At 18.8% G+C, this 25000-nt stretch overlaps 7 protein-coding genes across 8 annotated transcripts in view; 1 reads left to right on the top strand and 6 right to left on the bottom strand.

Annotated features, from left to right (window-relative positions):
- Positions 1 to 172: 172 nt before the first annotated feature.
- Positions 173 to 1096, bottom strand: PGSY75_1115600 (peptidyl-prolyl cis-trans isomerase; the record flags this gene model as incomplete). The annotated part of the gene is made up of 3 exons (XM_018786276.1): positions 173 to 670; positions 890 to 967; positions 1085 to 1096. 3 exons carry the CDS (start codon positions 1094 to 1096, stop codon positions 173 to 175), a joined length of 588 nt encoding a protein of 195 aa, XP_018641071.1.
- Positions 1097 to 2538: 1442 nt separating this feature from the next.
- PGSY75_1115700 (cysteine proteinase falcipain 2a) lies at positions 2539 to 3978 on the bottom strand (the record flags this gene model as incomplete). Its single annotated transcript, XM_018786277.1, has 1 exon — positions 2539 to 3978. The coding sequence occupies one exon, from the start codon at positions 3976 to 3978 to the stop codon at positions 2539 to 2541; it is 1440 nt and encodes a 479-aa protein (XP_018641072.1).
- Positions 3979 to 6559: 2581 nt separating this feature from the next.
- On the bottom strand, positions 6560 to 7474 carry PGSY75_1115800 (hypothetical protein; the record flags this gene model as incomplete). The annotated part of the gene is made up of 1 exon (XM_018786278.1): positions 6560 to 7474. The coding sequence occupies one exon, from the start codon at positions 7472 to 7474 to the stop codon at positions 6560 to 6562; it is 915 nt and encodes a 304-aa protein (XP_018641073.1).
- A 3007-nt stretch (positions 7475 to 10481) lies between these two features.
- On the top strand, positions 10482 to 12516 carry PGSY75_1115900 (putative palmitoyltransferase; the record flags this gene model as incomplete). Its single annotated transcript, XM_018786279.1, has 10 exons — positions 10482 to 10548; positions 10764 to 10913; positions 11020 to 11144; positions 11339 to 11521; positions 11655 to 11691; positions 11792 to 11832; positions 11930 to 11998; positions 12096 to 12134; positions 12253 to 12316; positions 12410 to 12516. 10 exons carry the CDS (start codon positions 10482 to 10484, stop codon positions 12514 to 12516), a joined length of 882 nt encoding a protein of 293 aa, XP_018641074.1.
- A 779-nt stretch (positions 12517 to 13295) lies between these two features.
- On the bottom strand, positions 13296 to 16902 carry PGSY75_1116000 (rhoptry neck protein 4; the record flags this gene model as incomplete). Its single annotated transcript, XM_018786280.1, has 3 exons — positions 13296 to 13486; positions 13589 to 16645; positions 16827 to 16902. The coding sequence occupies 3 exons, from the start codon at positions 16900 to 16902 to the stop codon at positions 13296 to 13298; spliced, it is 3324 nt and encodes a 1107-aa protein (XP_018641075.1).
- Positions 16903 to 17820: 918 nt separating this feature from the next.
- On the bottom strand, positions 17821 to 22980 carry PGSY75_1116100 (putative serine esterase; the record flags this gene model as incomplete). Its single annotated transcript, XM_018786281.1, has 1 exon — positions 17821 to 22980. The coding sequence occupies one exon, from the start codon at positions 22978 to 22980 to the stop codon at positions 17821 to 17823; it is 5160 nt and encodes a 1719-aa protein (XP_018641076.1).
- A 1988-nt stretch (positions 22981 to 24968) lies between these two features.
- Positions 24969 to 25000, bottom strand: part of PGSY75_1116200 (pyridoxine biosynthesis protein PDX2) — a gene marked incomplete at both ends in the record, with an annotated part of 1447 nt that continues 1415 nt past the window's right edge. For both annotated transcript variants that reach the window (XM_018786283.1, XM_018786282.1), the window contains one exon: positions 24969 to 25000. This exon is cut by the window's right edge and continues 78 nt beyond it. In XM_018786283.1, the coding sequence (XP_018641077.1) occupies positions 24969 to 25000 (32 nt within the window).

Raw genomic sequence — 25000 nt, forward strand, 5'->3', positions numbered from 1 at the left:
TTGTTCATATGTTTATAAAAAAAAAGACGAACATCGAAAAAATAAAATCCTTTTTCCACAAAACAAGAGGAATTAATATATATATATATATATATATATAATAATTTTAATAATAACTTATTTATTTATATATATATTTATTATATATATATATTTATAATTTTTCTTTTTCTTACAATGGTAATTCTCCTGATTCTTTCACTAATACTCTCTTTAATGGTTCACCAGAATCTGTACCTACAGCTTCAATATGTACTAATTTATCTAAGCCTTCAATAACTTCACCAAAAACTACATGTCTTCCATCAAGCCATGGAGTAGGAATAAATAAAATAAAGAATTGACTTCCGTTTGTATTTTTTCCTGCATTAGCCATTGATAATAATCCTCTTCTACTATGATTTACTTTAAAATTCTCATCTTCAAATTTCTTTCCATAAATACTTAAACCACCTGTGCCATTAAAATTTGTTATGTCTCCTCCTTGAGCCATAAAATTGGGTATTATACGATGAAAAATAGAATTCGTATAGTGTAACATTTTCCCATCTACTACTGTTCCTTTACATATGCTTACAAAATTTTTCACAGTCTTTGGGGCTACCTTTCCATATAAACCAAAGACGATTCTTCCAAGTGGCTTGTCATCGATAGTTATATCAAAATAGGTCTATATAAAATAAATAAATAAATATATATATATATATAAATACACTAATTGTTCATGCAAAAAAAAAATTTCTAAATGACAAAATGAGACATTTCAAATATATATATATATATATATATATATATATATATATATATATGTGGGTATTTATTATTGTCCATATTTATATAATATTATATATGTCATCATATAATTATATATTATATTTTTGTTTCTTACTTTGTGAGTAATTTCATGTTCCTCAGTACATACAGCATATTTATGGAACAAAAGGAATATAACTAAAATGATTGACACCTAAAGCAAAAAATAAATAAATATATATATATATATATATATATGTATGTATATATTTAAATTAAGAGATCTAATTAGATACTTAATATATTTTATACATTCTTTGCATAAACTTACTAATTTATTCATTTTTGCAAAAAGAAATAATTTTATTTTAATTCAGATTTAAGATATCTCTTAAAAATATAGCTAAAAGGAGTGTTAAGAATTTCAAGCAACTATTTTAATTCTTTTTTAATAAAAAAAAAAAAATTAAACAAAATATATTATATTATATTTATCGTAAATATTATAAATTATATAAATATTTTTTAAATAAATTAACTTAAAAATTAAGAAACATATATCTGAATATATTATAATACATATGCAAAAAAAAAAAAAAAAAAAAAAAAAATTAAGAAAATAAAAATACGAAAAATAAAAAATAAATTATTCAATACTTAATGCACACAATAAAAAAAAATAAGTATCTAAAAAAAAAAAAAAAAAAAATAGGACGTTAAAAGTATTTAATTATATATTAATATATATATTATATATATAATATATATAATACATAATATATATATATTTGTAAATTATAATAAGCACTTCTCCCATTTTTCCTCCTTTATATGTATTCTAAGTAAATAAATACGTAAAATTAGAATTAACATTTATAGGATTAAAATTAATTAAACATAATATTTTTACAAAAATTTAAATTACAGTAACAAATATTATTCCCATTTATATTCATAAGATAAAAAAAAAAAAAAAATGAAAATATTTAAAGTAATGTAAAGTTATGTTCTTAATTTTATTATAATACATTTCTTGGAATATATGTAAAAAAAAAATAAAAATTCATAAACAAAGAAAATATAGGAGTATTACAAATTTTACGCATATAAGAAAATCTAAATGTTAGTACTTTCAATTTTACATTACATATATATATATATATATATATATATATATGTATATATTGTAATTTTTCCTTACTATTATGTATTATATTTTATTATAATATAATTTATATTATATAATTTCATTTTATTTATTCATTTTTTTAGTTCTAACTCGTTTAATATAAAGGGACAAATTATTCATTATAAAAAATAATATAAACATACACATAATTAAAAAAATATAAACCAAAAAAGAAAAAAATATATTATATATATATATATATATTATGTGTAAGATAAAGGAAATATAAGTAACGATGGATTTTAAAAATATTCCATATATATATATCATCAAATATATATAGAAATTTCCTATTTTTTTAACAAATAATTTTCTTCATTAACAGATAACAAAATTAGAACAAACAATAACAAACGAACATACAAATAATAAAGTATTTGGATATATCAAAAAAAAAAAAAAAAAAAAAAAACAGCAAATATAAACATACGTATATAAAACACATATATATGAACACCTAATTTCAATGCATTTATAAAATTCTTTCTATGTTTTTGAGGTATCTTCTTATTTTATATATAATCGTTATCTTATAAAAATGTTCCCAAAATATTATTATTTATGATAGTCCCTCATTTATAGTATTATTAATAAATTTATTCAATTAATGGGATGAATGCATCAGTACCTAATCCACATCTTCTCATTAATCCAGATTCATCTGTTTCAATATTTATGAAACCTCTTTCTCCCCATTGTTGTCCCCATGAGTTTTTAATTATGTAATAGTAATGTTTTTCTCCTTTTTTTGTTAATGGATCAACAATTTCTTTCATACCAAAACCAACAAGCATAACGGCGTGGTTTAATGCTTCTCCACACTCACCATCAAAAATACCTTCTTTGTAAAAAGCGAAATCATCTGATACAGCTACACTAATACTGATTGGTCCTAAGAATCTAAGAGCTTCTTTTAATTTATTTTCTGGGACAGCTAAATAATTTTTGATTCCATATTTTTCAGCACATCTGTCTATATTACATAAATTTGGAGCATCACTGACATATGGATAATCACCATCTGGACATACACCTCCAAGTTCAATCATATCTTCAAAAGCGTTATTAATGAGACCTCCATTACAACCATAATTTTTAAATGAACAATCTACTAATTCTTGTTCACTTAAAGTTATTAATTTATTTTTTCTGATAGCATATTGTGATTCTACAGAACCTATACTACTGAAGGCCCAGCAGGATCCACAATTTTTTTGGTCCTTTACAGGTGTTACACCACTGTGTAATCTCCAATCATAAGCAGCATGGTCAAAACTTTCTTCTCCTCTATATTTTTTTATAACTTCTTCATAATTCATTACATCTAATAAATATTTAGAACTCTTTAATGGTTGTGAAGATCTTAAGCTAAGATATTTACTTTTAAATTCATGATACGTTAAATCAGCAAATCTATTTAATTCTTTTTTATATAAACTGTTTTTATTATTGTTATGCATATTTACTTTGTTTGCATTTTGTAAGAATACTTGAAATCTTTCTTTCATTTCATCTGGAGAATTGTATTGTTTGTTGTTAGTTTTTATGAACATATAAAATTGGTTTATATGATCTGCATTATTCATTAAGAATTTATTATCAAAAAAATTTATAAAATAATCTTTATTATATATAAAATTATTTGCTGGTGTGTTTTCTTTAAATAAGCTAAGGCCTTTAAAATCAGCGTTGTCGTTGTATTTACTTATGTCATTCTTTTTGTTATCATAGAATGATAGAGCTTCATCAATTTTGGACACAATAAATTTCTTGCCATTTGGGCTTTTTAACAAGCTATTTATTATGTAGTCATCATTATTGTTTTCAACTGATGAGTTTTTGAATAAATCAGTTTTTCTACCATTTGGAGAAAAATAAAATAAAACAAAACTAACAATTGAAAGTACTGATAATGAAGCAATAACTAACAATGATTTTTTGTTCTTTAATACTTTTCTATCAACATATCTGTCGACAAACCTTTCTCCTTGTTGAGAAATTACCTCATTGGGAGCATAATCCATGTGGTAATCCATTTTTCAACAAAAAAAAAATATATAAATAAAAATAAAAAAAAAAAAAAAAAAATTAATTAAATGAATAAATAAAAAGTATATATATATATATATATATAATATATATATATCTAATTTAGTATATTTATATACAATAAAGGTATAGTTTACTACACTTTTATGTTTAATTTACACAATATATTAATTACTACAAAGTAAAATACACAAATTTCTTAATTCTATATTTTAATTCGTACAAATGTAATACTTTCTATGTATAAATAAATATATATAAATATATTTTTTTTTTTTTTTTTTTTCTATTCTTATGTTTGATACAATATATTTTATATTATATCGTAATTATAAAAATATAATAAATTCTTAAATAAAAAATATATATTTTTTTATATATATATATAAATTTTTTTTTTTTTTTTTTTTATATTTATTTTATTAAAAAAAGAAAATTTATTATAAAATATTTATATATATATACATTTATAAAATTAAGAGATTTATATATTATTATAGAAAACACATAAATGTAATAGAATCAAAAAAAAAAAAAAATAATAAATAAAAATATATATATATATAATATATTACATTTTAAAAAACTCATCGATGTTGTTTTTCTTTTTTTATTTTTCCTTTTTTCCTATATGCTTGTAAGTTTATATATTATTATTTATAATATATATATATAATAACCATATGGATAAGGGTTAAAAAATAAAAAAATAAAAAAAGAAAACAAGAAAAAATTATGGCACTATTTATTTTTTTATGAATAGGGCAAAATCACTATATATTCCTTTCATTGTTTAAAAACACATATATTATTTATAGGTATTTATTAGTAATATGATATTTTTGTTATATTATATATTTATATGAAATATTTTACACTAAAAAAATATGCTATAATAAAATGAGCTTAAATTTAGAAAACAATATATATAACAATTTATAAGGTAATATTTGGAAAAAACATTTTTTTTTAATATATATTTATTAAATATAAATATAAATAAATATATATATATTATATATATATAATAAATTATAACTAGTGAGGTTTCTATATATATTTATATATTTTTTGAGTTATATCTTTTTTCATAGTGCATAATTTATGTACGTATCACATATATTTTTGTTCTTTAGAGAAAAGTTCAAAATAAATATATAAAATAAATATTCACTATAAAAATAAAAATTACGCATTTGTAGAAAATATAATATTATAAGTATTAATATAATATATATTTATTTAAATGATATATTTTTAGGACCCATGCGCATTTACTAGATATAAATATATATATAATATTTATATTATATATAATAAATGTATTATTATATATATATAATATATTTATATATATTTTTTTTCCCCCTTTTAATTTTATAATAAATTATTATAAACATGAATCTTCTTTTATATTTTTAAATTTTTCTTTTTTTTATTTTCCCATATAAATTAATATAAAAATTATATGAAGCCGATCGGTTGTTATATATAATCTATACTTACGAAAAAAAAAAAAAAAAAAAAAAAAAACCCAAGCCGATTATTTTTTTTAGTGCTATTTCTACTTTATAAATATAGTTATAATTATTTTTATTATATGTAATTGAATATATAAAATTACTTCTATATTTTTTTTTATTTATATATATTATATATTTAATTATATTAATTAATTTTTCAGTTATTTTGATTTATTATGAAAAATATTATTTATATAAACAGCTTTACAAGAAAAAAAAAAAAAAAAAAAAAAAAAACATATAAATAAATAGTAATATAAATTAGGATAAAAAAAATAAAAAACTTTATAAATTAAAAGTTGCATAAATATATAATAAATATAATATTTATTTATATTTATAATATTATTATCTCAAATTACATACAATATAGTTTTATTTTGTTATAAGAAAAAAGTATATAAACTTATTTTATATTCCTTATATATTTTATTATGTTATAATTTTTTAATTAATTAATTTAAAAAATCTTTATGAATATAAAAAAGAAGCGAGTGTAAAACTCAGTTGATATATAAATATATATATATATAATAATATATTTGTGAAAACAAAATGAGAATAAAAGAAAAAGATATATAATGCATATATAATAGATATATAATATGAAAGGAATTCAAAAAAAGGAAAAAAAATATACATATAATATATATATATATATATAACTTAAAATACACGTTCGTGAAAATAAAAAATGACAAATTGTTTATATGTATCAATATGATATAATATATATATATTATATACATATATATAATATTTTTTTTTTTTCCTTTTGGTTAATTCTGTGTCCTGGGTCTTTATTATTTATATGTAAAAAAAAATATATTTCTATTTTTTCCCTGCCCAATATCAAATAATTAAGAGAACATTATCTAGCCTCATAATTTAAAAAAAAAATATATACTAAACATTTTTGTTGAATTATATGAAAGGAGTATTATATATATATATATATTTATATATATATCATTAATTATTGAAAAAAAAAAAAAAAATTAAAATATAAGAAATAAAAAAATGTATGTAATATATTTGACATGTTTTATTCCTTATTTTTTTTAGATTTTTTTTTAAAAAGACTTTTAAGTCTCTCAGTAAAAGATTTTTTCGTGTTTAATTTTTTATCAACATTATCTGCTTCCTTATTCTTTGCATTCGAAACATTTTTATCATTTGATTTTGCTTTATTATTAGCATCTGTTTTTTTGGTATCTTTATTTATTGATTGTTGTTCTGTAGCCGCATTTTTTTGATTATCATCCTTTTTAATTGATGCTTGAGTGTCTTGTTTTTGTTGTTGTGACACTTGATCTTCTCTTTTTTCTTTAAATGGATCTGTAGGTGGTCTATTCAATTTTTGTTTCTCTGCAGGTGTTAATACTTTTTGAGCATTAGAAGCATTGTTATTGTTAATATTATTTTTTCTTGCACTATCATTAGGAGTATTATTACTTGATACATTTGATGACGTTTTAACAGTACCTTCTCCTCCGGTTGTTCTTTTAAAATTATCGATTTCTTTCACATTATTATTAACACTTTTATTAGTATTTGTAACAGTTTGTGGTTTGCTAGGAGAGCTACTACTATTGTTAGTAGTGCCTGTATTATTCATTCTTGTATCACTATGAGCAGTAGATTTTGTTTGTGTTTCATTGTTAAATTTTTTATTATTCAAATTATTATTTGCAGTATTATTAGGAGTACTACTACTTTTTGTGTTATCATAATTATTATATGCTACATTACTACGTTGTTGATATTTATCTATACCAGATTTTGCCATGCCACTGTTTGCATTATTTGCATGGCTCGTTGTATTATTACCACTTGGACTACTTCTAACAGGAGCATTATTACTAGGTTTCGTTGTGGTCGCAGGTTTTCTATTATTTGCATTTGCGTTGTATGCTCTGTTATCATATTTACGGTTATTATTATAATTTGCATTTGCCATTTTGTTGAAGTGTAAATAAAAATATTCAAAATGCTGGAACAAAATATATTATGTATATAAATATAAATATAACAACTTAATTATAATTTGTTGAAAAAAAAAAGTAATAATATAATGAATATATATTTACATATATATATATAATGTATTATATATATGACAAGGCATGCGTTTTCAATATATATATATAAAAAAAAAAAAAAAATATATATATATATATATATATATATATAATTTCATATACTTATTAGATATAGATTTTTACTATATATGCAAAAGAAAAATATTTATATGTATAAATTGGCGGAAGCGTCAATGTAAAAAAAAACAACATACAATGTTCTTTTTTATTTTTTTATAAATTAAAACAATTATTTATTTACTTTGAAATTTATTCAAATTTAAATAAATAAACTTTTATTATAAAAAATAAAAACATAAATATAAAATAAAAAAAAAAAAAAAAAAAAAAAAAAAAAAATCATTAGTTATATATATATATATATAATAAAAATAATAATAACAATAATAATTTTGTAGTCGCTACCACCATTTTATTAAAAAGAAAAAAAAGATACTCTTTTTTTTTGTTCTAATTTTTACAATCAATTTTATAAAAAAGTTGAATTTTTCATTTTTTTTTTTTTTTTTTTTTTTTTATATTTAGATCCAGAAAAATATTATAATATATATATTTTTAAACTTAAATAAAAATAAAAAATATATATATTAAAAAATATTTAAAAATTTAATAAAAATAGAAAAATTCTCTTCAATAATGTAGTCGTAAAAAAAAATATTTAATAATAATAAAAAAAAAAAGAAAAAAAAAATTTTATTAAATAAATATATTTATATATATATAATATATATGTAAATATATTTATATAATAATATTATAAAAAATATATAAAATATGTTTTTAATAAAAATTTTATAAAAATAATAAAAATATAAAATTTAAATATTATAAATTTATAGAAAATGATATTTTTTATTTTATATATAAATAAATGAAACAAAATTATTATTGATAATATTATTTTATATTAATATATTTATTTTAATGTATTTTTATAAAAAAAAAAAAAAAAAGGAATATTTTATTTATTATATTTTATTATATATAATAATTATTTTTTGATATATGCGCATTAAAAAAAGAAGAAAAAATACCAGACTATTTTATTTATTTTTTTAATGAACATTTTCAGATCTATAGAAAAAATAAAATATATATAATGGTCTATATTTATTATGTATATATAATAATAATATGTCATTATATTTAATATTATATTTATTATTACGTATTATAATATATATATATATATAACATATATTTCAATTTTATATATTTCTATAATATTTATTTTAGAAATAATAACTATAAAAAAAAATACAGCTAACCAGAATTAGCAAAAATAAAAAAAAGATTACAGATCATGAAAAAAGAATATAATTTTTTAGATATTTATATATATATATAATAAATAATATAATATAATATATAATACTACTTTTATTTTTTTCATACCATTATTTTATTTATATATTGTATTATTTAATATTATTTTGAGCACTCAAAAAAATAAATTATTTTATATACTATAAAAAATATATTATTTTTTAATGCAGCATACAAAAAAGTATTTAATATTAAATATACATATATATAATATATATTATTTTTATATATAAATAATATTATTATATTTATGAGACCCTAATTTATTTTTTAATTAACTTTTTTTTTTTTTTTTTTTTTTTTTATAAGAAGAAATATAAATTTTATAATTTTTTATTTTTATATCAAATTTTTAGGTTTTGTTGTCATTGAAAAAAAATTTTTTTTTTTTTTTTTCCTCCCTATGATTTAAAAAAAAAAAAAAAAAAAAAAAAAAAGAATATATTTTTTTCTAATATATATATGATTATATATTTATTTTATATATAGAACTTATATTTATATAATAAATAAATATAGAATATATTTTTGGTAGCATTTTTTAATTATATTATACGTATATATAATAATTAATATATATGAATATATCTCTATTTTGTTTAAAAAACAGAACAAATTAAAAACAAAATATTAGTTACATTTCGATATACATTATAAAAGGTATAAAAAAAGGAATAATATATGAATTTTACATAAATATTATAATTATTTACATAAATATTATAATTATTTTCAATAAATAAATAATTAAATTATTATATATATATTATATATATATATATATATATATATGTATACTTTTATATTTTTATAATAATCTCTGCACGTTTTAAAAAAAAATTATATAATGTATAAAAAAAAAAAAAAAAATTCTTCTTAAGTATTTTATTCCGCAATTTATATGTTAAAAAAAAAAAAAAAATGGTAATAATAAAAAATACATATATATAATTGTGATAATATATAAATTAATATAATATCACAGTATATAATATATATATATATATATATATAATATTAATTTTACAATTATGCAATATGTGTTGTATATAAATGTATAATTATTCCTTTTATAATATTTTATTTATTCTGATTTTCATTTTCTTTCACCCCTATTAAATAAAATATAATATTTTAAAACTTCTTTCGGTATATAATAAAAAAATGTTAAAATGAAAATTTTTCGAATATTTTATTCCAATATGTGTTGTATTATATAAATGTATAATTATTTCTTTTGTAATATTTTATTTATTCTGATTTTCATTTTCTTTCACCCCTATTTAATAAAATATAATATTTTAAAACTTCTTTCGGTATATAATAAAAAAAAAAAAAAATGTAAAAATGAAAATTTTTCGAATATTTTATTCCAATAAAAAAAAAAAAAAAAAAATTACAACCTTTGTCTATCTTTTATTCACCAAATAATTTCTTTAAATATATATTATACAACAATTGTATATTTTCTTCTTTTTTTTTATATATATGTTTTTTTTTTTTTTTAACAAATTATAAAAAAGAATCCTGTTCGACCACATGAATAATTATTTGGCATTTTTCTTTATAACAATTTTAAGTTTATTTATTTATATATCTTATATATGTAAGTGAAACAAAAAAAAAAATAAAATAAAATAAACATAAATATAAATATAAAATGAACATAAAAATAAAATAAACATAAATATAAATATAAAATGAACATAAAAATAAAATAAACATTAAAATAAAAGAACTTAAAAATAAAAGAACATAAAAATAAAAGACACATAAAAACATTTCTTTATAATTCACTACGTATTTATTATTTCCTTATAGATACCATACAAAATGCATATCTAAATAATTATAGTAACATAGTTAGGCTTCTATTAATTGTATTTAGCATTCCATTTTTTATTTGTTATTATTGGTCTTTTGTTAAATGTTCAATTGTTAATCCAGGATATGTTGACGACACATGGGAAAGTAATATTTTTTTATCATTTCATATTTTATTTATTTTTCAAATATGTATAAATAAATAAAAACATATATATATATTTATATATATTTCTTTTTTTTGTGTTTAAAGTCAATGCTGAAGAAAATAACATTCAAATAGAAAAGAGAAAAATAAGAAATTACGTTCCCAATAAATATACGATATGTGACAAATGTGATTTTTTGGTAAGACCAGAGAGAGCTCATCACTGCAGGGTTAGTTTTTAAAATGTTGTTAAATGTGTTATCATCACAAAAATAATATATATATATATATATATATATATTAATATATATGTCATGTATTAATTTATTACTAATATATTTTTTTATTAATCACATAAATATATCAATTTAACCATTTATTATTTTCTTCAATTTATTTATTTAATTATTCATATATTCTTCAGATTTGTAATAAGTGCATATTAAAAATGGATCACCACTGTCCATGGATAGGCACTTGCGTAGGAGAAAAAAATTTGAAGTTTTTTTTCTTATTCTTAATCTATGGTTTCTTTACTGCAACATATATTTCTATAACTGTCATACCCATCTTTATTAATGCTCTTTGTACCAAGGAAATACACGAAGTAAAACTTAAAAAAAAAATAAAATAAAATAAAATAACAGAATAAGACAAAAAAAAAAAAAAAAAAAAAAAAAAAAAAATAACATATAATTGTCTTTTACAAAAATATATTTTAATTTTTTTTATTTTTATAGAATTCAGATAAAATAAACCACATTACTCTTTTGATTAGTAATAAGAAAAATATATACTATTACATGTTTTTAAATAAATAATAAATATATATATATATATATATATATATATATATATATATATTTTATCATTTTAGCTATCTGTACTGCATTAACTTTAACCTTGGCATTACTTTTCGTAATTTCTCCTATCTCAAAAAAAAAAAAAAAAATACACACATATATATTTAAATATTTTTTATCAATAATTATAATTGGTTCGTTATCTCTTTTAGATGAATTGTCAATATATATATTTTATCTCAAAAAATATTACAGCTATAGAATCGTCCTACAGTGACATGGTATTTTGAAAATACAAAAAAAAAAAAAATATATATATATATATATAAATACATGTATATAACGCTTTGAATTTTATTTAATCTTTTTTGTGTGTAGAATCCTTATGATCTGGGAACATATAATAATTGGAAAGCGGTTTGAAATATAATAAGATTACTAATTCATAAATATATATATATATATATATATATATTTATTTATTTATTTGTATTTTTTCTTATTTCATTTTATTTTATTTCCATATCTATTTAAGGTTTTTGATGAATTCACATGGAAGTGGTTTTTTCCTCTCAATGTAGAATGTGCTCAAAAGACAAGTATATTTGAAAATAAGTTCCATACCATTATAACAATATAACTACATATTATTATGTTACATAATTTCTTATTTTATTTTTACACGTTCGTAGATTATTTATACCCACTGAATGATAAGTACATGAATATTATTAATACTGATATGAACGATTTTCTTTTAGATAATCATAATGCAAATATAAAAGAAGATGGAGAATAATTTTATAAGAATGTATAGGAATATGTTCTAAATAAATTCCATATGTTTCTATATATATATATGTATATATTTTTTTTTTTTTTTTTTTTGTGATTGCAAATTTAACATTCCAATATTTTCCTTATGAATAATAATAAAAATATATATATACATATATATGTATGTATTATTTTTGTTTATTATTTATTATTTTTTCCTTATTATTAATATTATTTATAATACAACAAATTACGAACAGTCATTTTGTCTAATAATTTCTTATTTTATTATACTATTTCATCATAAGAAAAAAAAAATATATTATATCTAATGTATATATATATATAGATATTCATATGAATTATTGAGATAAAATCTTAGTTATGTTAAGATTTACGTATGAATTTATAAAAAAAAAAAAAAAAAGAAAAAATATATGTATATATATATATATATATATATATATATATATGTTTGTTTCCGCTTATAGGTGTATAAACAGATTCATCTATTACTTATGATAAAGTATCACAAAAAAAAAATTTTTATAAGACATATTTTCATAAGATGCAGATTTGCTAAATAATATTTAAAATTTAAAAACTAAAATGAAAAAAAAAAATAAATTAAAATATACAAATATATATATATATAAACGTTGAAACAAAAAAAAAAAGACAAAAAAGGAAAAAAAAAAGTATATAGTGTATATATATTTTTTATATACTCCATACAAATTTTATAATTCAAACAACATTGAAATGGTTTATCACATAATTTTATAATTATGTTTATAGTATTTATAAATCATCAAAAATCATATTTTCAGCATCGTCTTCTTCTTTATCTCTAATATTGTTATCACTTTCGTTTATATTCTTTATTTCATCTTGAATATAATCTTCGTCAAATCCTTTGTTTTCTAATTCATGTGATAATATTTCATGAGAGTCGGTTGATAGTAGAGATAACATCTTGGTTAAAGTCTCGTCTATAAAAAAAAAAAAAATGAACAATTAATTGTAATGTATATATATATATATATATATTTTAAATAACACACATATAGGATAATACATATATTTTCATTTACCTATTAATCCGTTTTGGGGCTCACATATCTCCTTAAGATGAGATTTTTTTTCCTCAGTTAAGAATTTCAAGTGCACTAAATATTGTAATACCATTTTACCTTTCATATTTAAAGTATTAAATTGTAAGTTATATAAATCCATTACTCCATTAGAATTTTCATCTGAGCATTTATATAACATATCTGTTATATGTAGAAGAGTACAAACTGAGATAATTTTCAATGGGCTTGATTTTTTACTTTTTTTCTCAGTATAATGAAAATAAGAATTAATTCTTTGAGCTGTTGCCTTATAATATGTACTAATATTAGCCTTAATTAAATTACCTAATGAACCAATAATAGATGAACTTGGTTTCTTTACATTTTCATAATTAAAAGGTACAGATGATACCTTACCACCAATTCTCATAATTTTTGTGCAATGTTTAAAAACTTTGGATTTTTTTATATTTTCTAATGTTTTAACATAGTCTTTGTTTTCACTATATCTTTTATTCATAACTAATAATTCATCTATTAATCCTAAATATGCATGATCTTTATCTTCTTCAAACCCTAACATATTTTGATAATATTTCCACTGTTGTATAAGTATAGGAGCACCTGAACATAATACATTTAATTCTACGTTAGTTTTATAATCAACAACTGATCCATATTCATCAGGAGATAACCACTTTATAAACATGATTGCCATACGTTGTGCTAATTCTTTTGATGATATACTTATAATTAAATCTTTGAGTGCACATTTTCCTTCGGTATGTTTTATTATAGGTGGTAACCTACTATATGAAACACCAATTTTTCTTAATATTTTTATTTTTATATCTTTTAATGATTGATTTAATATATCCTTTTTTATACCTAAGGTTTCATAAAATTTAGAATCCTCATAAAAAGACATCTCGGTTAATATTTTAAACATGGTTGATAATATTTTATCATATACTTCTAATGATATTAAATTTTTATTCTTTTTTAATTCATTGATATTTATATTTAACTTTTCTAATGCTTCCATAAATAAGTTACCACTATCTTTACTATCTTTTAATTTTAATAAACCATCTATTCCATTCTTTCCACTTTCCATTATTTCCATTATTATTCTTTCTCTTAAAGATACATGCAACCCTTTCCCTTTAAAACTATCGATTCCGTTTTTATCAAAGTTCTGTTGCATACTTGAATATGTATCATCAAGTCCGTCGCTAGTTAACGTATCACTATCGTATTTATCATTATGCACTTTGTTATTATTCATATTTTTATTATAAGCTCGTAAATTTAAATGTTCTCCTTTTGTATCACTGTTGCTACTTTCATCCGTGTTCATTGTCATATATCTAGCATCATTATTTTCTTGTCCATGTGTATATTGCCCTCCTACTGGTGAACTCATATGTTCGTGATGTGTTTGAGTGAGTGCATGTTGCCCTCCTACTGGTGTAATGATATATCCCTGATGTGTTTGAGGTGGTACCTGTTCCCCTACTATATGTGTAGGCGTTACGTCTTCTTTGTTTGCAGTACCTTCTTTTTCTCCTTCTAATGGTGTAATGATGGGACCTTCTTTATTTTCTGTATTATTGTGTTCTCCTTCAACAGATGTGTTTATAGAACCTTCATTATGCGCATGATTATCATCCTCGTTTGGAAAACTTACAATTGGTTGTGATTCATTTGAGGGAATGTTATTTCTTATTCCTTGGAACGGAACAACAGCCAGTTTGTCATTTGGATGAACTTCAGTATTTTGATCATGGGCATGTTGTTCATTTGTTGAGGTGGTAGCATTTTCACTATGGGTAGCTTCATTTGTTGGATTGGTAGCATTTTCACTATGGGTAGCTTCATTTGTTGGATTGTTGACATGTTCATTATGGGTAGCTTCATATGTTGGGGTGGTAACGTGTTCATTATAGGTAGCTTCATTTGTTAAGGTGGTAGCATTTTCACTATGGATAGCTTCATTTGTTGGATTGTTAACTTGTTCATTATGGATAGCTTCATTTGTTAAGGTGGTAGCATTTTCACTGTGAATAGCTTCATTTGTTGGAGTTGTAGCATTTTCACTATGGGTAGTTTCATTTGTTGAGGTGGTAGCATGTTCATTATGGATAGCTTCATTTGTTGGAGTTGTAGCATTTTCATTATGGGTAGTTTCATTTGTTGGAGTGGTAGCATTTTCACTATGGGTAGGTTCATTTTTTGTAGTGGTTAAATTTTCACTATGGGTAGGTTCATTTTTTGTAGTGGTTGCATTTTCATTATGGATAGCTTCATTTATTTGGTCACGATTATGTTCATCCATGTGTGATTCAATAGGATGGTTAGTTGTGTGTTCATTTATATGTTGTTCATTAGACTTTGCAGTTTGATCTAATTGTGGGACATTTTTATCTGCATTTTCATTTATCATATTATTATTAATATTTTGGTTTTTATTCATATCATCTGAATGATGATTTATGTTATTATGTTGTCCCTCTATTTTATTTTCTGCAGTATTTTTTTCATGTTCATTATGATCATTTATTTTAACTTCATTTGTATTTTGATTAGTTAGTGGTTCTGTATGTTGAATAGTTTCTGGGTTATTTTCCTTTGTTTGATTATTTTCTTCGTGTTTTATTATATTATTTGTATCATTTGATTTATCTAATTGGTTTATATTTGAATTATCTATAGTATTACTACTTGTGTCGTTTGAAATATGAGATACGGTTGTATCGTTATTATTTTGTTGTTCACTAATATTTTGTGCTATATTATTATTTTTTTGTTCACTAATATTTTGTGCTATATTATTATTTTGTTGTTCATTATTATTTTGTTGTTCATTATTATTTTGTTGTTCATTATTATTTAGTTGTTCATTATTATTTTGTTGATTATTAGTTATATTTTCTTGTAATGGTTTCGTATTATTAATTTCTTCATTTTGTGTTATATTGGATTGTACATCTGTTGGTTCATTTTTCTGAGTTTCTCCTGTATTGTTAACAGGTGTTTCTTGAAAAAAGGAATAATTAGCATCTCCATAATTTCCTAAAAAAAATAAAAAAAAAAAAAAAAAAAAATATTTTAATATAATTACCAATTAGAGTATTATAATATGTATATGTGTTATATTACATGTTAGACAATTAACATGCATGTATTTATAAATTAATTTACACATTAAAATAGCAGCATGTATATATATATATATATATTTAATTTTTGATACCTTTAAATGGTTTAACTATATCAATAAATGTGAAAAGAACTAGAAAAATACATAAAAAAAATCTAACACTAGACATTATTTTCTTATATGTAATTTAAAATAGAAACATTTTTTTTTTTTTTTTTCTTTTTCCTAAAATATAAATAAATATATATATATGTATAAATATATATATATTATTAAAACAATATGTTTGATAATATTCAGTTTGTTATATCTACAACCATCGTACTAAATTAAATCGCTTATAAATTAATTATAATATATATATTATATATGTGTATATATGTTAATATATACCTCATTGTATATATTATACATACATTATGATTATTCTAATTTTTTTTTTCATATTTTCTTTTTTTATTATTTAAAAGTTTCAAAATATAAAACAAACTAAAATATATATATATATATATATATTATCATAAAAAATAACAAAATGCATCGAAGTGCATACAAAATATTTACATAAAAAAAAAAAAATAAGGTCATAAGAAAGCATATATAAATATATTTACATATATTTTGATAAATATTATGTTGTACTTTCCGTACTTCACATTGTCCATAATATATATTACACAAAAAAAAAAAAAGAAAAAAAATTCAGACATTCTTCATAATTCAAATTAAAAAAAATATATACATATATATATATATATATATATATATATATATGTAAAAATAATTAAAAAATATATATTTTTCTTTCCATATAATAACAACAAATTATTATTTTTTTTAAAAATTAGTAAAAAAAAAAAAAAAAAAAAGATGGTTACATAAACATAGGTAATAAATAAATAGGCGAGGCGTATATTTAAATATATAGGAATTTTAAAATGATAAATTTAAAAATTAAAATATAAAATTTAAAAAAATATAATAAATTTTTAAAAATTATACATATATATATATATATACATACATATATATGTATGTGTGAACAAAAAAAAAAAAAAAAATTTAATAAATATTTAGTTGAAAATTTTTAAAGAATTAAATGTTCAACAAAATGTTTGACTATAGCAGATTCTTCAGAACATATTCTTGGATGTGCAATGATTTGTACATGCGCATTAGAATATATAGGTATAGCTATAGAATATCTTTGAATCGGTAATCTATTTAAACAATAAAATAATACTTCATAATATAAAAGTTCTGGATTTTTAAAAAATTTTTCTAATAATTCATCACTTGATATTGTATAAATATAATATAATATTTGTTTATATTGTTTTTTATCATATTTTGTTATACCTTTTAATAAATCATTTCTTTTTAATTTATTTCTTTTTATATATTCTTCTTTTTTTTTATTACTTTTAAATTCTACATATTTACTATTTTCATCAATAATATAATTTTTATTTTTTTTTTTTGATTCATGTTGTTTACATGATAAAAGGTTATTAGGGTACATATCATTTTCTTCAGATGAGGAATGAAAAAATTCGTTAATATAATCATATTCTTCATTCTGATCATCATCAAATGGTATATATGTTTGTTCATGTTGATTTATATTATTACTTTCATTTATCTTATTAGTTCCTTTTGTATCCTTTAATAATTTTTCATTAAAATATGTATCCATTAATTTTTTTAATTTTTCTTTACCCCATGAATTTTTTTCTTCCACATTATAATTTTTTACAACAAGACTTTCATTTTCCAATTTGTTATTCATATGAATGTCCTTTTTATTATCTATATTATTATTTGCACTACCATTTGTTTCAGTACTACTTTGTGAATTTTTTTTTTTTTTTTCTTCATTGTTACTATTCTTGGAAGGGTATAAGAAACTATAATTTTTGATCATGTTGATTGTATTTTGTATAGAGAACAATTTATTTGTTTCAATTTTTTTTTTTTTTTTTTTTTTTAAATTGTTATCTAATGTTTTGATATCATTAATTATTTTACTTTTTAGACAATCAAAAAATAATTTCTCAAAATCTTTATACTCACCAAACTTTGTTCTCTTTTCATCAATCGAATTTATATTTGTCATATAAATATTATTCTTATGGACAAGCAATTTATTTTTAGTATTAACAAGTGCGATATTATTTTCAATTTTATTTTCATTCATTTTATAATTTATAATATTTTTATTTATAACTTGTTTATTTGTAATATCCTTTATATTTATATCATTTTTTATATTTATATTTTTAGTTTTGTCATCACAAATATTTATTCTATCTTCATCATTAGAAATTAAAGTTCCACATGTATATGTAAGATTTTCACACTTCATATTATTATTATTATTATTATTATTATATATATCATCCTTGCTACTAATAGAATTTTTATTTGAACAATTACTATTTTCAGATACTGTAAATGTATAATTATCATTATTATGAATCATGCTTTTATTCTCATTTATTAAATGTTCTTTCTCATTTTTATCCATATACATACATTCAAAGCTTTTTGTTTTTTCTATTTTATCATATAATAAGGGTTCATCACAATTTGACGTATTACACATATGGCTATTGTTACCATTGCATACATCTATAATATTATCATGAGTATGCTCATTTTCTTTTTTATTTTGTCTTGTATCATTTTTTCCATATTCCATTTTATTATCTATATTATCTGTATTATTCATATCAGACGTACACACCAAAGTGGACATATTTTTATTTTCTTTCATTTTTTCTATAAACATATCATGATATGTATGTGATTTATAATAAGAACCCTCCTCATATTTATGATTAATATCTTTTTTATTTCCATTAAATCCATCGATATTTTGTACATACATTTTATCATGTAAAATATTTCTCTCGATTTGATCACTCTTTTTATTTTTACCTTGTTTTTTTGTACTTGATATATTTTTTCTGAAGTGTATAGGCAACATCTGAGTATTTATATCCTGAGGAAATATATGTCCCTTTAAATTTAAATTATTTTCTACATTTCTTTTCTTTACATATGAAGGAGTATATAATAAATAATTGCTATTATTCTGACACTTATTATTATCGTATATAATTACGGATTGGACTATATTATTATTACTACTATTATTATTATTATTATTATTATTATTTGTATTATTTTTATCATTTGTATTATTATTATCATTTGTATTATCTATATGATTATTATTTCCAACATTCGAATAACCACCTTGTTGACCATCATCCTTTTCATCTTTCTTCTCTACAATATTATTAGTACCATCAGAATAAACATTTCTATCATTATTTATATTTTTATTGAATTCATTATGCACACCCTTGAACTTATCCACGCCAACATTGGAATAATAATTTGAAAACAAATTAAACTTCTTTGTGTTAGTAGAAGACAATAATTTACGAGAAGATATTATTGTTTGTAACATCTGATCAAGAAATTTACTTTGCTCTTTTCTCTTATTCAATAAATAATTAGGGTTTTTTAAATCTTGATAGAAATAAAAAAAAAGTAATTTCTTCTTTCTCATATACAAATGAACAACAGAAAATATGTTTATAGGTATTTCAGGGACATTCTTTGCCTGTTCTATAATAAATAAAATTAACTCCTCATTAAATAAAGTATATGGTAATATTAAAGATGTTCTTATACCTACTAACCAATCTGATTGTGTGTTTCCATAAAATATTATATTTTCAAATTTTTTAAGAATATTTATACTTTCAACACTAGCTATTTTTAATAATAACGTTGTTTTATTATTTAAATCATCAATAGTATGAGCACCTAGATAAGTTGATAAAACTTTCATAATAGCCATATTTTCATGTACACCTATATGTGGACATGCAAATGTAATAAAATTTATTAATTTCTTATTTTTAAATATTTTCTTTCTATTTAAATTTAATAAAACAGATCGGTTTAATATACCCCCTAATGAATGACCAATCATAGAAATGTTTATTTTATCATTAATTATTTTAAATAAACAATTTAACTCAGTACATATTCTCTCTGTTCCTACATCTACACCTTCGAACGTGTGTCCTTGATTACTATATGTAATATATACAAATACATGAGGATATTTAGTTAATAAAGAATTAAAAATGTTTTGAAAATCATGTACACTTGCTGTTAATCCATGTTGAAAAATAAAATAATGTGGATTCTTAAGTTTCATATGATATTTCTCTTTACATTCAATACAATGACAACATTTTGTATTAAAAAAACAACAACAACGATAACATTGTTTTATATATTCAAATGATTTGACATTATTATATAGACATATTGGAAAAGGCTTCTTTTCAGTTTCATTAAGACAATAAAATTGCTTTATATGATTTAAGTTGTTTTTATATTTATTATATATTTTTTTGTCTTTAGAAATATATTCCTCTTTATATTTATTATCATAGAAAATATCATTATTGTCATCATTATTTATTTCTTCCTCATTTAAATATATCTTCATTTCTTCATCATATTCATTTTTCATTTTCTTATTCTTTTTCTTTTCTTTTTTTTCTCTTAATAATATTGTGCACGAACTACATCTTTTTAAAGCACCATGAGACATAAAGGATTCATCATTATTTTTTCCTTCATATTCCATTCTAGTATTTTCAAAATAACGTCCACTACTATAACGATTTATAATTTGTGATGGAACAGTTTTATTTTTTCTTTGATTATTGAATGAGTTATATATATTGTAGTTAAGTAGATAATTTCTATAGACCTTATTATTTAAAGAATTTTCTTTTTTCTTTTTTTTTTTTTTTATTTTATTATTCATATTATGTTCATTAAAATATTTTGAATATACAATTGAATCACTTAATCTTTTGGATTTCCAAAAAGGAATAGAACTATAACTACTATGACTAGCATTTTTTTTATATGGTCTATGATATGTTGGTAAGGTACTATTATTTCTTCTCGTACTTAAAAAATTATTCTTTTTGTTTTCTTCATACATTACATTTTCATTAAATATATCATCATTTTTATTATTTATTTTATTTGAATCATTTGTTAATTGTTTCTTATTAGTATATTTTCCAAGATATAATTGTTCAACATATTTATTATTATTACTATAATTTTTACAATAATTAATATTATTCTCCATATTGTTATGATCCCTTTTATTTTCATCCATATAATATTCATCATTTTTATTTAACATACTTTCTGACGATGACAAAACTTTTTTAAAATTAAATAAATCTGTGCTTCCAGAATTGCCTACATTGTTACTATCATAGAATGTTTTCTTAGTCCTTTTAGTTCGTTTTATAGTAACCTGAGTATCTTCAACATTATTCTTATTATTATTATTATTATTATCATTATCATTATTATCATTATTATCATTATTATTGTTGTTGTTGTTATATAATTCTTTTCGCATATTTAAATAATTACTATAATCCAAATTTGTATTCTTCATATTAATATTTAAAGTAGTATCATCACTTATGAGACTACAAGTGCTATTGGATTGATCAGATTTATATATTTCTTCCTCTTCAAATTCATCATATTTTTTACTATTTTGTGCACTTTTTTTACTATATTTTTTAAATAAATATTTTTCTTCTTTAATTATATTATTTAGTTTTATTTCATGTAAAGTGTTATAATCTAATTGGGTAATCATAAATCTAGCAAATTCATATGGTATACTCATCATAGAACTTGTATCGAAATAAGTATCCTCATCATAAATTAAATCATATACATGTTCATGAATTTTTTCTTTATAAATTTGTTTTTCTAATATTTCATTTAATATATGTAAAGAACAAAACCAACAAAAATTTTTTATCCAGTCATTTTTTTTGGAACAATTACATTCATTATTAATAATTTCTTCATTCTTCTTAAATTCATCTTTTAATTCTATTTTATATAATTCATTATTCTTACATTCTTTATTAACACACTTATTATTTCTAGGATTAGAAACTAAACGTTTCTTCTCTAATAATATATTATTTACATTATTATTTTGATTCGTACCTTTAAATAAATTTAAAAGAACATTTTTATTACTATTAAAAAAATGTGCACTCCTCTTAGCTTCTTTTTCATCATCTACGTTTTCCAAAATATCAAAAAAACTGCGGCTCCCAGAAAAAATTGATTCACTTCGAAAATTTAAATTTTTCTCTCTCATTTCATCTTGTCATTTCTTATATATAATTGGTTTATATATAAATATATATATATATATACATATATTTATCTATTTATTCATTTAACATTAACAAAAAAAAAAAATAAATAAACTATCTTCAAAAGTAAAATTTATATATATATATTATACACTCATATGTGTATCATGCATACACATTATTGTATGCATAAATATATTTATATATGGACAAATTTTAAAAAATAAAATAAAATAAAATAAAACTGATTTTAAAGCATACATAAATTAATACAAATTATATTATTACTTAAAAATATTTTTCAAAATTTTATTCTCATATTATTATATATATATATATATATGTGTGAATAGTCCAATAATTTTTTTTTACTTATTTATTAAAAAAAATTAAAATAAAATAAAATTGGTACTTTTTTTTTTTTTTTTTTATCTTTTAGCATGATCATTTTATATATACGAATCCTTCATATATATAAGTATCAAGTTTCTCTTCTCACATATATATATTTTTATAATGAATAATTAAAATAAAACATTTACATGAATCATATATACATATAATATTTTGTGTGTGTAAAAAATAAAAATAATTATATATATATATATATATATATATATATATATATATATATATAATATATATTATTTTATTTTATCATAAAAAAATATAATATATATTTATATCGAATAATCATTATTAATTAATAAATAAATAATTCTCTCATAAATATATATATATTTACAAAAAAACTCATATATATATTTTTAATTTTTTCAAAATAGTTTAATTTTAAAATTTTCTTAATATTCATTTAAACAAAAGAAAAAAAAAAAAATAAATAAATAAATAAAATAATGAAGGAAAATTTTATTTTGTATATATATATATATATTCTTACATTTAATTTAATTATTTTTGTATTTATTTATATATTTTCCATAATTTCTATTTTCTTTTCTTTTTTTATTTTATAAACCTGTGATGAACATACATATATAATAATATATACATTAGCATAAACCTCATGATAATATTATAAAAATTGTTATAAATAAAAAAATTATAATATATTTATAAATATTATATATATAAACATAAAACAAACCAAAAAAAAAGAGGGTGGAGAGAATAATAATAAACCATATATATATATATATATATATATATATATATAATGGTCTTTATTATTATTTTTTTTTTTTTTTTTTTTTTTGCATTTAATCAATTTATATTTAATATTTAAATATAATATATTTACGTTTCATTAATAAAATATGAAAAAATATATTTTATTGTAAAAAGATTTACACATGTTCTATACTCTTTATAATAATTCTTAAATTATAAACACATCCACAATTATATAAATCAATATATATATATGAGAATATTGTGGAAAATTTTATATTTATCTTTTTATTTTATTATTTTTTTTTTTTTTTTTTTTTTTGTTTTTTCATTTATTCTTATTATTTCTAGCTATATGATATTTTAAAATTTAAAAGTTTTCAACTACTTATAAGGAAAAAAAAAAGAAAAGAAATTCATCCGTCATATAAAAAAAAATCCTTAAAATATAATATTTCATTCGACAAAATTATATATATAATTATTATATATATATATATATATAATTATAAAAAAGGAAAAAAAAATTAATAAAAATAATTAAATGTGTACAGGTCAAATGACCAAATTAGATATCATGTTATATACTGTGTATAATAAGAACGAGGAAGAAAATAAAATGAGAAAAAAAAAAAAAAAAAAATTAAAAATTGATAAAATAAATATATATATAAATAAAGTAAAACAAATCAATAAATAATCTAATAAATTAATATTATATATGCCATTATTTATAATCATATATACATGTTTATTTTTTTCTTATTTTCCTTCTTCCCCTCATACACAACATATTAATGTACATAAACCAAAAAAAAAAAAAAAAAAAAAAACACTTTTGAACCCTAAAATTGAACACTTATGAATATTTATAATTTTTAACCTTCTCAT

Source organism: Plasmodium gaboni, chromosome 11 (assembly GCF_001602025.1).
Source record: "Plasmodium gaboni strain SY75 chromosome 11, whole genome shotgun sequence".
NCBI classification, from domain to species: Eukaryota; Apicomplexa; class Aconoidasida; order Haemosporida; family Plasmodiidae; genus Plasmodium; species Plasmodium gaboni.